We start from the raw sequence: 17411 nt of genomic DNA on the forward strand, positions 1-17411 counted from the left end.
GGAGTTCAATCCTGACTTTGAGATTTAGAAACTGCCTGTATGCCACACCCTACCCATAGTAAAACATCATTACATTCTGCCATGGTTCAGTGAATATTTACCAAGGTTCTGCCTTGAAGCAGAGAACTGAGGAAAATCCACAAGAATTACAATCTTTTGGTTAGGTGACACCTATATAATATTGCACAGAATAAGTGATTTCAATATTTTATTTGAAAAGACAGACAACTTATTAATCAAGGTTTTAAATCTCTATAGGGCTTACTTTGAAGGTTTAGTACAGAAATGCTGCAAAAGCCTCTAAGTAACCCTTGATACAATAAATAACTTTGATCAAAAGAAATGAAAACTGTATGAAACTAGAAGGCAGAGTTTATACAATAGCTGAGAGTAATGGAGATCCCAAAGACTGGGAAAGATATAAAGAAGAAAAAATTTGCAAAGTGTGTAGTGACAGTTGCAGAAAGAGTAGAATATAATAAAAAATGTGTTATCAAGGACAACAGAAACTTTTGTAAGTATAATACAAAATAGATGATGTTAAAGGCAATGTCCCAAAAACAGATGCATGCAATATGATGACCGGAAATAAAGAAATGACAGGATAAATGGTTACTTTGTTATCGATCAATACAGTAGAGAAAAATTTTAAGTACCAGAGATAAAAAGAAAATGGAGTATAAATCTGGGTAATGAACTTACCAGACTTAACACAAGTTTATAAAGAAGGTAAGGGGAAAAGGGGAAAATATTGATAAATCTGCAGCACGTGATGGCTTACACTCCAAGAGTTTAAAAAAAGTAGGAAACAGAAAAATTGCAGAGATCTTAAACATCATATTCTAAAACTCTTGATTTTGCAACTAGCTGCTTGGAATGGAAAACTGCCAATGTCATATCACTTAAGAAGTGTGTTAGAGATAAACCAAGAAATTTGAGACTTTTTAGTCTAATATCTGCTATGAAAAAGTAGCACGATTACTAATAAGAAACAAATTGGCTGAGCAAATACAAATTGATCAGAAAACATTAAATCTAGTTAAAACCAACTAATAGACTGAACAGTTAATATTTCAGAGCTTAAGACAGTAGAAAATGTATGCAATAAATAGCTGTCAGTTTTTAGACATCCTTTTATTACAGTTAAACACACCAGATCTTCAAAGTGATGACAGTAATGGAAATCTATTTTTGCTAATGATTAATACAAATGGGTTTCTGCAACTGAATTAGGCCCAGGTGTGCTAATAATGCAATAACCTCGAGTCTTTAGTTCTATAGATGTATAAAAATGTTATAAATTTCATCCGAAGTGTTTGGGCATTGTAATCATTGGTAAATCCATTGGGAATAGGTTGAAAAACTGTAGCCTAAGAAATCAAAAATAAATTGCTGAAATAATGCAGTAGTAACAATGATTAGTGTTGCCATCAAAAATCAACTCGGAATTCAAACATACAATTTTCTTAAAATTTGCTTTTATTTCCTATTATAGTGTAAGTAACTTTGCAGATGACACCAACATTAGTGGTGTAGTAGTGAAGAAGGTTCTTTTAAGAGTAAAGACGGTTTGAGGAAAGACGGATGGAGTTTAATTTAGATAAATGAGAGGTGTTGCATCATGGTAAAGCAAATCAGGACAAAATGTATTCAATTAATAGTTGGATCCTAAAGGGTGTTGCTAAACAAAGAGACCATGGGGTGGAGGCTCATAGTTCCTTGAAGGTGGAGTTTCAGGTAGATAGGGTAGAGAGCTGAAAATGTGTTGCTGGAAAAGCGCAGTAGGTCAGGCAGCATCCAAGGAACAGGAGAATCGACGTTTCGGGCATAAGCCCTTCTTCAGGAAACCTTCTTCGGGCTTATGCCCGAAACATCGATTCTCCTGCTCCTTGGATGCTGCCTGACCTGCTGCGCTTTTGCAGCAACACATTTTCAGCTCTGATCTCCAGCATCAGCAGCCCTCACTTTCTCCTCGAAGATAGGGTAGAGAGGAAAGATTTGGTATGCTTCCCTTTATTGGTCAGTGCATTGAGTATAGGAGCTGGGATATCATGTTGCGACTTTGGTGAGGCCACTTTGGAATACTGTATTCAATTCTGGTCTTGCTGATAAAAGAAATATATTATTAAAGTTGAAAGGGTTCAGAAAAGATTTGCTGGGGTCAGAGGATTTGATCTACAGTGAGAGGCTGAATAGGCTGGAGTATTTCCCCTGGAGCATTGGAGGCTGAGGGGTGACCTTATAAAAGCATGATAGGCATGAATGGGGTGAATTGCTACGGTCTTTTTCCTAGGGTAGGGCAATCCAAAACTAGAGGGCAACATTTTCATGCAGTGGGTAGTGCATGTACGTAATGAGGTGCCAGAGGACGTAGTGGAAGCTGATACAAAAGACATCTAGAGGGGTACATGCATATGAAGGCTTTAGAGGGATAGATGCCAAATGCTGGCAAATGGGACGAGATTAATTTAGGATAGCTGATCTGCATAGACGAGTTGCACTGAAGGGTCTGTTTCTGTGCTGTACCACCCAATGACTATGGATTTCATATCTAAATAACCTGGTTGAACTTGTTGAGGAGGTTGCTGATGTGTCAGATAAGGAAGCATTACAGAAGTTTTATATACATAGAATTCTTGCAGGCATTTGATAAGGTTTCACACGACACAATATTACCAAAGTAAAAGGTTCATGGAATTAGAGACAATTGTCTGACATTGTTATAAGATTTTGAAGAGGTAGGTGATAGAAAGTAGAGAAAATTGGTATATGCTACAATTGCCTAGATGTGGTGTAAGGAGATCTCCCAGGAGTCTGTACTGCACCTTCATCTTTCACTATATTTATTGATGAACTAGACAAAAGAACATGGAGTCATATACCCGGTTTGTTGATGAACCAAGTTAGGTGGCACCGTAAATTGTGCAGATTAGACTTGAAAATTGCAAAAGAATATTGGTGGATTAAATCTGGGTGACAGTAGCATAGTGGTAATGTCACTAGCTTAGTAATTCAGAATCTCAAGCCCATGTACTAAGGACATGAGTTCGAATCCCTAAAGGGCAAATAGTGAAATTTGAATTCAATCAGAAAAATCTAGAATAAAAAGCTAGCCGAAAGGCAAACATGTAACCACTGTCAATTGTTGTAAAAACCGACCTGGTTCACCACCATCGTTTAGGGAAGAAAAGCTGCCATCCTTACCTAGTCTGGCCTATATGTGACCCCAGACCCATTCTAACTGTCCTCTGAGGTGGTCCTTACAAGCCACTCAGATCAAAAGGCTACCAGAGTTGAGTCATAAGTGCTGGCCCAGCCAGAAACATCCACATCCCATGAATGAATTTTTTCTTTTAAAAGGAGTGGGCAAAATTGTGACAGATGGAGTTAGTATAGAGACTTGACAGAAAAAAGCTAGGTGGATGTATCAATCGCTTAGAACTGTAGAATAAGTTCATACCAGTAGTCACTAAAAAAGTAGTGGACGGGTGAAAAACTAATTCAAAATGTTAATGGTATGTTGAAAGAGTTGTGGAAAGGTTACAATTGTACAGAACAGTATTGTCCAATCATTTGGCATGGATTGGAAAAAGTGGCACATTTTAGATTTTCTCTTTCTTAGGGGGCTGGTGAACAAACTTAAAAAATGTTTGCTACAACAATAACCACGAACTTTGTAAAATTAAAAAGAATAAAGCTTACTTTTGTCTTTTAAGGAGCAGAGCACTTTTTCCCCCTGAAATTGTAATTACTGCCCCATCTCATCTGCATAGCCTGACTTACAGTTCCCCTCTGCTGACACTCATTGCCTTCTCCCATTGGTGTGACTCTCAGCTTCTTTCCTTTTTCCCAAGCCAGTGTCTCCTTGAAAGCATCCCATTCCCAGACCCAGATAGTAAACTAAACACCATGATTTGGACTCCCCTCAGACCCAAGCCTTGGGCACTTTACTGCTTCTCCAATCACAGAATAGCTCTCTCCCACATTTGCTGTTGATAAGCTTATCAGAAAAGTGCCTCTGAATGGAGATGTAGCTTGTTTTCATCTCAGTCTAAAATCCTTCTTGGGTAAAGTTATCTTATTATTAACTATGGAGACCCGATGAATGATCAGTAAATTTGTCTAACAGAGAAAATGGACACTGCTCCAGGCTGGACACTCCTAGAATACAGCTTTGATTAGACTGCATTTGGAATATTGGATCCGGTCAGAGCACCAAATCACATGAAGAATATTCTGAAACAGAAACAAGGTGCTGAAGAATATTCATGTGATTTGGCGCTCAGACCGAATCCAGTATTCCAGATGCAGTCTAACCAAAGCTGTATTCTTTGTACAGAGAGGGGAGCAATGTTAATGCTTTGAATCAAAATAATCTTCATTGAAAAAGAATGTTGTGGAGAGGAGTGCAGTTCAGACATGCCAGAATGATATTGCGACTTAGCAGATTACATTAGGAATATAAAAATATAGAGTGGTTTAATTGATGGTTAAAATGAATAAAGTATGTGACTGAGTAGAATTAAAGAAACTGTTCCCTTTGATCAGGTAGTTCAGAACAACTGTGCATACTTTAACATTCTGAAATGTTCTTTTTTCTAGTCATGATTTTCCATTATTGTAATGGATAGGATCTTCAATTGTGAAGGGCTGATTGCCCCTACTAAGGGGAAATATTAGCCCTTCATTTTGATCCCAGACCCACAATAGGATTCCAATTGTCTCCGCCCTTCACCCCACCAGGTTTTCTGTTGAGAAATCATCCTCAAATGATTTTCGTGACCTCTAGCATCATGCTACCACAAACTTTCCATTTCCTCCCTTCCCCTTCTGCCCTTACAATGAGCAGGTTATCCTCTGTGACAGCCTGGTAACTTAATCACCCAGATAACAAAAATAAGTATCTTACCTCTCTTAATGTCACTAGAGTCTTTTTATCAATAGTTGCCTGTTTAACTAGCTCTTTATTGTCTTTTTCTAAATCTTTCAGTCGTCCATGAAGATCTTTAAACTTGTTGATTTCTTTCACAAGTAATTTGTTTTCTTTTTCAAGATTAGAAATCGTCATGTTGTTTTCATCCAGTGTTGAGTCCTTGATCTCAGTCTGTTGGCGCAATCTCCTATTTTCTTTCTCAAGCTGCTTCTTGTCTTTCTCCAGTTGGACATTCTCTTGCTCCAGCAGCTTGTGTTCCATCTCTAATTGTAACAACCGTTTGCTGGAAATTTTTAATTCTTCCAGATTTCTTTGTAAGCTCTGGTTTTCGGTTTCTAAGTCCTGTAATTCATTTTCCAGCTGATTAATTTTTTTGTTGCTATTTTCTAAAGTCTTTTGGAGCCTATGATTTTCTAAATCAAGCCCTTGATAACTTACTTCCAAACGTTCAGTTTTCTTATTACAAGCCTTCAAGAGATCCAGGCTCTTGTTTAATTGTTCTTTTTCATTTTCCAGTTCTTTGTTTTCTAGTTCTAACTGTGCCAATTTGACACTATTAGACTTCAAACTCTCCACTGTCCTCCTCAATTGTAAATTTTCTTCATCAAGTTGGTTGTTTTCTTTCTCTAATATATCTAACTGCAGTGTAAGGTTTTTCAAGCCATCTAAAGTCTTTTTCAGCTTTCTGTTTTCCACTTCTAGATCAGAGTTCTCCTGTTCCAAGACTTCGACTTTTTCACATGTAATTATTAGAGCAGTAACCTTCTTCTGCAACTGTTCATTTTCTCTTTCCAAGCGGCTCAAAAGAGTCTCAAGTTCCTTTGCCCTTTCTCCTTTCTCTTTATAGTGTTCCAATTCCTTTCGGATTTGTTTCTTCTCCAACTCTAATTTGTTCAGTTTGCCACTAGTTTCCCTAATAGATTCATGTAGAATTTTGTTTTCTTTCTCGATATCTTTCACTTTAGCTTCTGCACTGATTTGTGCTCGTTGCCTCAGGGATGCAATGGTCTGATTCAAATGTTCATTTTCCTGCTCCAATACTTTGATCTAGAACATACATGTGAAGTGATGGAAATTAATTTCAAACATTGTAAACACTAGTTCTTTGTCACAATTCTTCTGCAATTTGTTAAACATTTATGATAAATTACTGTTGAAGCAAGTTGATTTGCAACAGCTATGAAGAGCTATAAAGTAATCTTGAAAAGAGGTAGTACTGTCATTGGACTGTCACCAAAACAATACAAAAAGAATGTTTACACAAGATCTGGGAAAACAAAATTAATGTAGTTTTCATTTTTCACTTTCTTTTTCAATTATTTACTAACATTTGCAGTAAATACAAATGACTTAAATTACTAAATTTGCATATTGTCTTCTAAGTTTTAATGACAAATGCTTCCGATCCAAAATAATTGATGCATTGCGAACATGGACCGAATTTTAACACTGTACACGAGAGCTTAATGAACTGAAGTATCATCTAATTTCTTGAAATACTATAATTATTCAAATTTAAGGGAGAATATTAAAAATTCACATTGAGTTTAAGCAAAAGTAAAATTTCTAATTTAAGAGTCTCAATATCATCTTGAATAAGCACAATATAGAGTTAACAGCACAAGGGAAGACATTAGGTGGCTAATTTATGATCAGAAAGAGATCCAGTTAACTACAGTTTGAATAAATGAAACAACACATACATTGGGACATGAATCTCTCAGGCACTGCTGCCTGAAGCTAAGAACTTTTGCCTTCAAATATCTCTCAGCATTGTGCACATCTAATCAATAATGTCAATATCCAGCACTGCAGTGAAGTGTCTACCTCGTTGACACTTGCCCCCACTTCCCTAATTAAAATTAAACAGGACATTAAAAATTGAACTGATCTGGTAGAGAAATTATCAGGAACTATGAGTGGGGAGGAAGAACAGACATGAAGTGTGTGAAAGAACAAATAACTGATATGTGCACCATGACAATGGACTGGAGGAATGGAACTTAGCATGAGGAATGAGTAGGATACTATGGAATGCACAGAAGCTTCAGTCAGAGAATGTATTTCTGTATTTCTGTTGGTAGTTCATAACAAGTAACATTTAAATTTTTCCACGATTGTTTGAGCTGTTGACTGTCCTCAAAATGATAGCCTCTGGGAACTGAGTTGTCATATCCAAAATATGAAAAATATACTGATGTCCTGCTTCATTTTCATTAATGGTCCTACACAGTCTACTAAAACCATAATGAATGGTTCCTCAAAATCTGGTATAGGTATTAAAGGTGCTGCGTTTGATTGTATGTGGATGTTTTCCTACCATCCTCGTGCATGGTACTTTTACAAAACTGCACCACATATAATGAAGACTGGACCAGTAAAAGTGCCAGTTTATCAATCTTTTGAGTTTTCCACATTACTGCATATCCTGCCAAAATAATTTCATACATTCTCTACAATATTGTTTTACAACATGTCGGTGGTAATACTACCTGATTAAATAACTCTTCATATGTACATCTGTAAGAGGATCTCCATTTCTTCACCAAAATCCAACTTTTAACACAATAACACTTTGGAACTCCCTCAGCCTCAACTTTTGTGGGCTGACTACTAATTTGCATAACTCTGCATCTAATCACAAACATACATAGTGGCGGTAGGCCATTCAGCCACTCTAACCTACCCCACCACTCATTACAATCATGGTTATCTGGCTGTAACATCAAATCCACTGTTTATCTATCCCAGTAACTTCTTACCCCTTTCTCACAAGCATCTGGCTAACTCTGCCTTGAAATATTCAAGGACTCCACTTTCATGGGAGAGTTCCAAAGGCTCATGATCTGCAGAGGAAAAAGAAATTGCCAAATCTCTGTTTTAAATGAATGACCCCTGACTTTTAAATAGTGACCCCCAGTTTTAGCTTCTCCTATAAGAGGTAACATCTTCTCCACATCTATAGTGTCAAGACCCTTCAAGGTTTAAGTGTTTCACTCAAGTCACTTCTTCCTCTTCTAAACTTTATTGCATACATACCTAGCCCGACCAACCTTTCCTCATGAGACAACTCACCCATTTCAGGTATTAGTCTAGTAAATATTTGAAATGCCTCTAATGCATTTAGTTCCTGCCTTAAATAAGGTGATCAATACTGTGCATAGTACTCCTGGTGTAGTATCACCTGTTCCCTATGTAACTGCAGCATAAACTCCTTATTTTTGATTTTAATTTCCCTCAAATTATAACATGCTTTTTAGTTTTCCTAATTATTTGCTGTACCTGCAGACTAACCTTCTGTGATTCATGCATAAGGACATCCAGATCTCCCTGCATCTCAAAGCTCTGATATCTCTGATCATTTAGACGGTATTCTTTTTCATTCTTCCTGCCAAAACAACAGCTTCATATTTTCCCAAATAGTTTTTCATTTGCCGTATCTTTGCCCACTCACTGATCCTATCAAGTGTTCCCGAGAATGCTGTGGAAAGCTAGAGAAGTGTCTGCTGGAACTCTTGCTGAGATATTTGTATCATCGGTAGTCACAGGTGAAGTGCCGCAAGACTGGAGGTTGGCAAACGTGGTGCCACTGTTTAAGAAGGGCAGTAAAGACAAGCCAGGGAACTACAGACCAGTGAGCCTGACCTCACTGGTGGGCAAGTTGTTGGAGGGAATCTTGAGGGACAGGATGTACATCTATTTGGAAAGGCAAGGACTGATTCAGGATAGTCAACATGGCTTTGTGCGAGGGAAATCATGCCTCACAAACTTGATTGAATTTTTTGAAGAAGTAACAAAGAAGATTGATGAGGGCAGAGCAGTAGATGTGATCTGTACGGACTTCAGTTAGGCGTTCGACAAGGTTCCCCATGGGAGACTCATTAGCAAGGTTAGATCTCATGGAATACAGGGAGAACTAGCTCCAAGTTAGAAGACAGACGGTGGTGGTGGAGGGTTGTTTTTCCGACTGGAGGCCTGTGACCAGTGGAGTGCCACAAGGATCGGTGCTGGGTCCTCTACTTTTTGTCATTTACATAAGTGATTTGGTTGCAAGCACAAGAGGTATAGTTAGTAAGTTTGCAGATGACAACAAAATTGGAGGTGTAGTGGACAACGAAGAGGGTTACCTCAGATTACAACAGGATCTGGACCAGATGGGCCAATGGGCTGAGAAGTGGCAGATGGAGTTTAATTCAGATAAATACGAGGTGCTGCATTTTGAGAAAGTAAATCTTAGCAGGACTTATACACTTAATGGTAAGGTGCCAGGGAGTATTGCTGAACAAAGACCTTGGAGTGCAGGTTCATAACTCCTTGAAAGTGGAGTCACAGTTGGATAGGATAGTGAAGAAGGCGTTTGGTATGTTATCCTTTATTGGTCAGAGTATTGAGTACAGGAGTTGGGAGGTCATGTTACGGCTGTTCAGGACATTGGTTAGGCCACTGTTGGAATATTGTGTGCAATTCTGGTCTTCCAATCGGAAAGATGTTGCGAAACTTGAAAGGGTTCAGAAAAGATTTACAAGGATGTTCCCAGGATTGAAGGATCTGAGCTACAGGGAGAGTCTGAACAGGCTGAGGCTGTTTTCAATAGATAATAGGTGCAGGAGTAGGCCATTCTGCCCTTCGAGCCTGCACCACCATTCAATATGATCATTGCTGTTCATCCTTAATCAGTATCCTGTTCCTGCCTTATCTCCATAACCCTTGATTTCACTATCCTTGAGAGCTCTATCCAACTCTTTCTTAAATGAATCCAGAGACTGGGTTTCCACTGCCCTCTGGGGCAGAGCATTCCACACAGCCACCACTCTATGGGTAAAGAAGTTTCTCCTCATCTCTGTCCTAAATGGTCTACCCCGTATTTTTAAGCTGGGTCCTCTAGTTCGGCACTCACCCATCATCGGAAACATGTTTCCTGCCTCCAGAGTGTCCAATCCTTTAATAATCTTATATGTCTCAATCAGATCCCCTCTCAGTCTTCTAAACTCAAGGGTATACAAGCCCAGTCACTCCAGTCTTTCAGCGTAAGGTAGTCCCGCCATTCCAGGAATTGACCTCGTGAACCTACGCTGCACTCCCTCAATAGCCAGAATGTCTTTCCTCAAATTTGGAGACCAGAACTGCACACAATACTCCAGGTGTGGTCTCACCAGGGCCCTGTACAGCTGCAGAAGAACCACTTTGCTTCTATACTCAATCCCTCTTGTTATGAAGGCCAGCATGCTATTAGCCTTCTTCACTACCTGCTGTACCTGCATGCTTACCTTCATTGACTGGAAAACACCCAGATCTCTTTGTACTGCCCCTTTACCTAAATTGATTCCATTTAGGTAGTAATCTGCCTTCCTGTTCTTGCCACCAAAGTGGATAACCAGCTTAGTATCATGTAGGAAAACATAGTTGTAAGCCATAGGATTGGAAAAATTTTTAAAACCCACAAAATATAAACCAAAGAAGGAAGAAAATTAACTTTGAGGGCAAAGTTTCAAGTAATATCAAAACAAATAACAATTGCTCATTTAACAGTATTAAACAAAGGCTAGTGAACCTGGGTTCCTTAGAGAATAAGGTGGGGAAACAGGAAATGGCAGAAAAGTTGAATACTTTGCATCATTCTTCACAGCAAACACCCTTACAGCACCCCAAAATTATTAAGTATTCACAGGGCAAAAAAGTGGAGAGGAAATAAATAAAATAACAATCACTAGAGAACAAATATTAGGAGAAACAGAGTTTTAAGATACTCATTGGTAAGGATAACATCAGTCCTCAGATGAAAAAGTGTGAAAATGGTGGAAGGTGAACTACAAAAATATTAGGCAGGAACTAGAGAATTTTGACTGGGAGGTGGCTGTTTGAGGGAAAATCCACAACGGACACGTGGGAGTATTTCAAACGGCAGTTGATAGAGGTTCAGGAGTGACATGTATCTCCAAGGATGAAGAATAGGTATGGCAAGTTAGATGAATCTTGCATTACCAGGGATGTTATGACTTTGGTCAAAAAGAAAAAGGATACATAAGATCCAGGAGGATGGGAACTGATGAAGTCCTTGAAGGAAAGTAGAAAAGAACTTAAATAAAGAATTTGAAGGACAAAAAGGGATCATGAAAAGACCTTAGCAAACAGGATTAAGAGAATCCCAAGGCTTTATAAAAAGCAAGAGGGTAGCTAGGGAAAGGGTTGGGCCAGTCAAGGACAAAGGAAGGAATCTACGTGTGGAGCCAGAAGAGGCAGGTGAGGTCCTAAATAAGTACTTTGTGTCAGTTTTCATCAAACAGAAGGAATTGGTGGACGATAATCTCAGGGAAGGTAATGCCAAATTTCTAAGGCAAGTTGCTATTAAAAAGGAAGAGATGTTGTCATCTTATTAAGATAGATGAGTCCCTGAGTCCTGATGTGATCCCAGAATTTTGAGAGAGGCAAGAAAACAAATTGCTGGAGCAGTAACAGACATCGTTGCATCCTCTTTGGCCTCAGGTGAGGTCCCAGATGACTGGAGAATAGCCAATGCTGTCTCGTTGTTTAAGAAACGTAGTAGGGATAATCCAGGAAATTATAGGCTTGTATGCCTCACATCAGTGGTAGGAAAATTACTGGAAAAGATTCTTAGGGACAAGATCTACACGTATTTGGAAGCAATTTAGAGATAGACAGCATTGTTGTGTGCAGGGGAGGTCATGCCTCACTAACTTGATTGAGTTGTTTGAGGAGGTGACAAAGATGATTGATGAGGGAAAAACAGCTGATGTTGTCTACATGGACTTCAGTAAAGCTTTTGACAAGGTCCCTCTTGGCAGACTGGTACAAAAGCGGAGGTCCCATGGTATTAGGGGTGAGCTGGCAAGGTGGATACAGAACTAGTTCAGTCATAGGAAACCGAGGGTAGTGTTGGAAGGATGTTTTTTGGAAATGGAGGGCTGAGACTAATGGTATTCCACAGGGGTCAGTGCTGTTCGTGGTCTACATAAATGATTGGGAGAAAAACGTGACTGGTCTAATTAGTAAGTTTGTGGAGGATGCAAAGGTTGGTGGAGTTGCAGATAGTGAGGAGGATTGTCAGAGGATACAGCAGGATATGGATTAGTTGGAGGCATGGGCAGAAAAACAGCAGATGGAGTTTAATCTGGACAAATGTGGGGTGATGCATTTTGGAAGGTCAAGGGCAGGTGGAAATTATGCAGTGAACGGCAGAGACATATGTCGAGGGATCTGTTTGTGCAGGTCCACAGATCCCTGAAGATGGCAGCGCAGGTAGCTAGGATAGTAAAAAAAGGCCTATGGCATGCTTGCCTTCTTTGAAAATGACATTGAGTATCAGGATAAGCAAGTTATGCTGCAGCTTTATAGCACTTTAGTTGGGCCGCACTTGGAATATTGCATACAGTTCTAGTCACCATACTACCAGAAGGATGTGGATGCTGTAGAGAAGTTGCAGAAAAGGTTTACCAGTATGGTTCCTGGTATGGGGAATTTTAGCGATGAAGAAAGGTTGGAAATTCTGAGTTTGTTTTCACTAGAATGCAGGAAGCTGAAGGGTCACCAGATAGAAGTCTATAAGATTGTGAATGGCATGGATAGAGTGGAAAGCATGAGACTTTTTCCTAGTGTGGGGAGGTCAATTACTAGGGGACATAGGTTCAGGGTTGGATGGGGATGCAATTTTGAGAGAAAGTGAGGACTGCAGATGCTGGAGATCAGAGCTGAAAATGTGTTGCTGGAAAAGCGCAGCAGGTCAGGCAGCATCCAAGGAGCAGGAGAATCGACGTTTCGGGCATGAACTCTTCTTCAAGCACACATTTTCCTGAAGAAAGGCTCACGCCCGAAACGTCGATTCTCCTGCTCCTTGGATGCTGCCTGACCTGCTGCGCTTTTCCAGCAATACATTTTCAGTGCAATTTTGAGAGATGTGCAAGTCAACTTTTTCATTTAAAAGGCCGTAAGTACCCAGAACACACTGCCAGAGATGATGGTGGAAGCAGACACAATAGCAGCTTTCAAGAAGCACCTGGACGAATACATAAATTGGAAGTGAATATGGGGATATGGATCCTGTAAGGGAGGACAGATTTAATACAGAAGGGCAATATCTGTTGGCACAGGCTTGGAGGGCCAAAGTGCCTCTTCCTGTGCTGTATTAACAGATAGGTCCCCTGGTCCTGATGGGATGCATGCTAGAATATTAAAAGAAGTAGCTACAGAGGTAATGGAGGATTGGAAAACTACCAATGTAATATCTTTAGTTAAAAAGGGAGGAGAAAAAAGGTTTACTAGAGATTAGCGAGCTTATCATCTGTTATTGGGAATAAATGACAGTCTACATAAAGAACACAGTTGCACAGCAGTATATTATCAAGCAGAGTCAACAAGGGGAAAATCATGCCTGACCAAATTTACCAGAATTCTTTGAGGTGGTAACAAGCAATATAGGTAAAGGGGAAGCAATAGATCTAATATATGTGTGTTTTCAAAAGGCATTTGATAAGGTGCCACACAATTGGCTCTAACCTTAATGAAGAACCTATGATGTTGGAAGTAGTATAGGAGCATGCATAGAGGATTGATTAACTAATCTAAGAGAGTTGCGTTAAGGGAGGCATTGTCAGGATAGTAACCTAAAGCTAGTGAAGTGCCACGGAGATCAGAGCTGGTGTCATAATTATTTACAGTATATATTAATGACTTGAATGAGGAGAGAGTGTACTGTAGCCAAGCTTGCAGACAAAACAAAATAGGTGAGAAGACAAGTGGTGAGGATGGCACAAAGGGTCTGAAGAGGGGTACAGACAGATTAAGAAAGTGGGCGAATACTTGATAGTTGGAAGATAACCCAGGGAAATGTGAGGTTATGCACTTTGGCAGGAAGAATAGAGGTGGTGAATATTATTTAAATTGAGTAAGTCTACAAAATGCTGAAGAAAAGGGATTTAGGGCTCCTCAACCATGAATCATAAAAAGCTCGCATCCAAGTTCAGAGGACAATAGGGAAGGCAACTGGGAAATTGGCTTTTTTTCCCCAAAGGGAATGCAGCATACAATTAGAAAGGTTTTACTAAAACTATAGAAAGTACTCCACAGCTAGAATGCGAGCAAAGTTTTAGGTCCCTTGTCCAAGGCAAAATATATTGGCATTGAAGGCATCCAGAGAAAGTTCACTGGACTGATAACAGATATGGAGGGCCTATCTTATGAGAAGAGATTGAGTGGATAGGAATTGAGAAGAATGCAAGACAACCATGGGCTTGATGTATCATTTGAGGAATAAGGGATTACTTTACCTCAGCAAAAACCATTTTAATTCACTTCTCCTGCACACTCAGCAATGTTCACCATCAGACTCATTGCTGTCTTTAAACCTACAATTTATTCCGTTAGTTTTTCATTCCGTGCTTCTTTTTTGCAACCATTCTTATGAACCCAATTAGTCCCATAAGTTTTGCATGTGTTGTGCTTAAAACTAGGTAGGCCTCATTGACTATGAGGTCCTTGATTAACCCAGGTTAACAACCCCAATCAGGGGCACTGGTTGAACAATATTTGGGAATATCCTCAGATCAGGGACTGACTCTGAGCAGGCGAGGTTCTGGATTAGTGGTGCTGGAAGAGCACAGCAGTTCAGGCAGCATCCGAGGAGCAGTAAAATTGACGTTTCGGACAAAAGCCCTTCATCAGGAAGGACTGATGCTGCCTGAACTGCTGTGCTCTTCCAGCACCACTAATCCAGAATCTGGTTTCCACCATCTGCAGTCATTGTTTTTACCTATCTGAGCAGGCTAGCCATAGTCAGTGGTACGTGCACAAGTAAATAAAGGGTGCCTTGGTACTGGCCTCATTGCAGTAGTGACAGGAGAAAATATTACGTGCCTGAAGAACATTTATTTGCGACAGTTATCTTGGAGTTGGGGTAAGCATTTCTGGCATCATGCTGTTATTTGGAAGTTGACTCACTTGCACCTGCTAAAGTCTGGGTCCAGTATGTGGAAAGAATGTAATTTTTTTCTGGGGAATGACATTGGGGCAGATGAAAACTAATGAGTAATCCTTCTGACTGCTTATGGACACGCAGCATTTTGAGTTATAAGGAGCTTAACTTTTCCAGAACACCAGACACTAAAATCTTCTGAGTAGACTGAGGCAGTTAAGGAAGATCACAACCCCAAAATTCCTCTAATCCTGAGACGCTATCTGTTTCATTCGGCTGTTAGAGAACCAGGCGAATTCATATCAGGATTTTTAATGAAGTTAAGACGACTGGCAGAAGCATCTGATTTTGGGTTAACCCCGAATGAGATGCTGAGACACCATTTGGTATGTGGGATTAATGATATAACCATGCACCAACTATCTGAGCCCAACTGGACCTCAAACAGGCACTACAGCTAGCTCTGTTATTAAAAAATGCAGCAAGTGGAGAATGGGAACTACAGGGCATCCCAATGGAAGTGAACATCCTCACCTGTCCAACTGAGCTTGGGGTACACCACTTGTGTGTAGGCATTCACAGAGCCTCAAGTAAAGCAAATCCTGTGCAGAGGGAACCTCGAAAGGCCCACAGAAGAACCCCAAATAAAGCCAAGCTTAGGCCAAGCGGCCAAAAAGTTCTTCAGGATCTAGGCTGGCAAGCCGTTGTAGTTGTTGCCTGCATGCCGACTCGAGACAGCAAAGTAGTCCTACAAGGTCTGATTTACCTCAAGAAAACTCGTAGGCCGGTCCCCAGGAGAGTGCACACCCTCACGTCCCCCTACACGTAGTTTGGAAAAATTAGATTGCTTATCCACATCCAAATTAAAATCTATTAACGTTTGTTTAAATGGTCACACAGATCAATACCGGCCCAGCCGTATCAGTGGTTGCAGAGTCTGTCTTTAACAAGATTCGCTCGGGTCCCCAACCTTTAAGTTTGCAGAAGACCTCAGCCACACAAAGGACAAACACTGAGGAATCATTGCAAATTAGCACTTCGGTTCTGATCTATGAGAAGCAGTTGGTGCAGTTACCATTGATGGTAGTAAGAGGTGCGGGCCCAAGCCTGTTGGGGCAGAATTAGTTGAGAAAGATTCACCTAAATTGGCTCAACATTTTTCAAATAGAAAATAGCTGCCTCAGTGAAGTCCTAGTGAAATACCCAAGATTTTATTTAGGAAGGGCTAAGGACTATTAAAGAGGCCAAAGCCACTTTACATGTTAACCAGGAAACAATTCCAGTGATTTTGCAAGAACTCAAGAGGATGGAGATTGAATGAATCAAACTACTGCAGTTTGCAGAATGGGCAGCACGAGTCATACCATCTGTGAAGCCTGGTGACTCAGTTCATGTTTGTGGGGATTTTAAGCAAATGGTAATCCACTTCTTGCAGTTAAATAAATATCCAAGCACTCGCATAGAGGACTTGTATGCAAAGTTCTTGGCTGGCCATCCTTTACGAAGCTGGACATGAGCCATGTGCACCTGCAATTGCAACTGCAACTGGATGAGGAGTCTCAGAAATACGCCAGTTAACCCCATAAGGGTTTATACCAAAATACAAGACTGCCATTTGGATTGTCATCAGCCTGTACCTTTTTACAGTGGACCATGGAGATCATTTTACAAGGGCTACCCCAGATTACCATTTGTGAATCTAGTTATGGCCAGGGAGGAATGGAAGGGAGGGGGAAGGGCTAGGAAGGGAGGTTATTTGAAATTGGACAACTCTATGCCCCAACTCTTCCATTCCTCCCAGCCACCTACCGGATTCATTCCTCTCATTGACCAACCAGGTCGTACCCTCTGCCTGTCTTCACCTATCCCCACTTCACCACCTTATCCTCCACCACCCACTTTATCTGCAGTTCCCCCCATACCCACCCCGAGTCCTGAAGGGTTACATCCGAAATATCAACTTCTCCACCTCTTGATGCTGCCTGGCTTGCTGTGTTCTTCCAGCCAGTCTACTTTGGATTCCAGCATCTGCAGTTTTTTGTCTCTAACCAATATTACTTTGGGAAGGAAGGGCAATTGTCCTAAGTAAAGGTTGTTGCCAGATACTGGCTGAACTCCACCAGGGTCATTCAGGAGTTTCCAAGATGAAGATGCTATGTCTGGTGGCCAGGGTTGGTTTCTGACATAACTGCGTTTGTAGTGCAGTGCCCAAAGTGCCAACAAGGAAAAACTGCCACCAGCGGCTGCTCCACATTCGTGTGAATGACGGGATAAACCCTGCATCTGGTTATATGTAGACTATGCTGGTCCCTTCATTAGCTCTATGTTCCTAGTCATTGTGGATGCCCATTCAAAGTGATTGGATGTGCATAAAGTTTCAGCAAACTCAGGGATGACAATTGAGAAGCTGTGAGCACCGTTCATGATAGTATTGGTCACAGACAACAAAACATTATTTATCAGCAGGGAATTTGAGTATTTCCTGAAATTGAATGGCATTTGGCACATAGGACAGCTCCATATCATCCAAAGGTCCAATGGAAAGAGCAGTCC

At 40.4% G+C, this 17411-nt stretch overlaps 1 protein-coding gene across 11 annotated transcripts in view; it reads right to left on the minus strand.

Annotated features, from left to right (window-relative positions):
• The window catches only part of ccdc88ab (coiled-coil and HOOK domain protein 88ab), a 399202-nt gene that overhangs the window by 192478 nt on the left and 189313 nt on the right, over positions 1-17411 (minus strand). For all 11 annotated transcript variants that reach the window (XM_043696005.2, XM_043696000.2, XM_043696008.2 and 8 more), the window contains exon 15: positions 4910-5980. In XM_043696005.2, the coding sequence (XP_043551940.1) occupies positions 4910-5980 (1071 nt within the window). The remainder of the gene's footprint in view (positions 1-4909; positions 5981-17411) is intronic.

The sequence above is a fragment of the Chiloscyllium plagiosum genome, unplaced genomic scaffold (assembly GCF_037043375.1).
Source record: "Chiloscyllium plagiosum isolate Xiang-an unplaced genomic scaffold, Cpla_swu_hap1 HiC_scaffold_10, whole genome shotgun sequence".
NCBI classification, from domain to species: Eukaryota; Metazoa; Chordata; class Chondrichthyes; order Orectolobiformes; family Hemiscylliidae; genus Chiloscyllium; species Chiloscyllium plagiosum.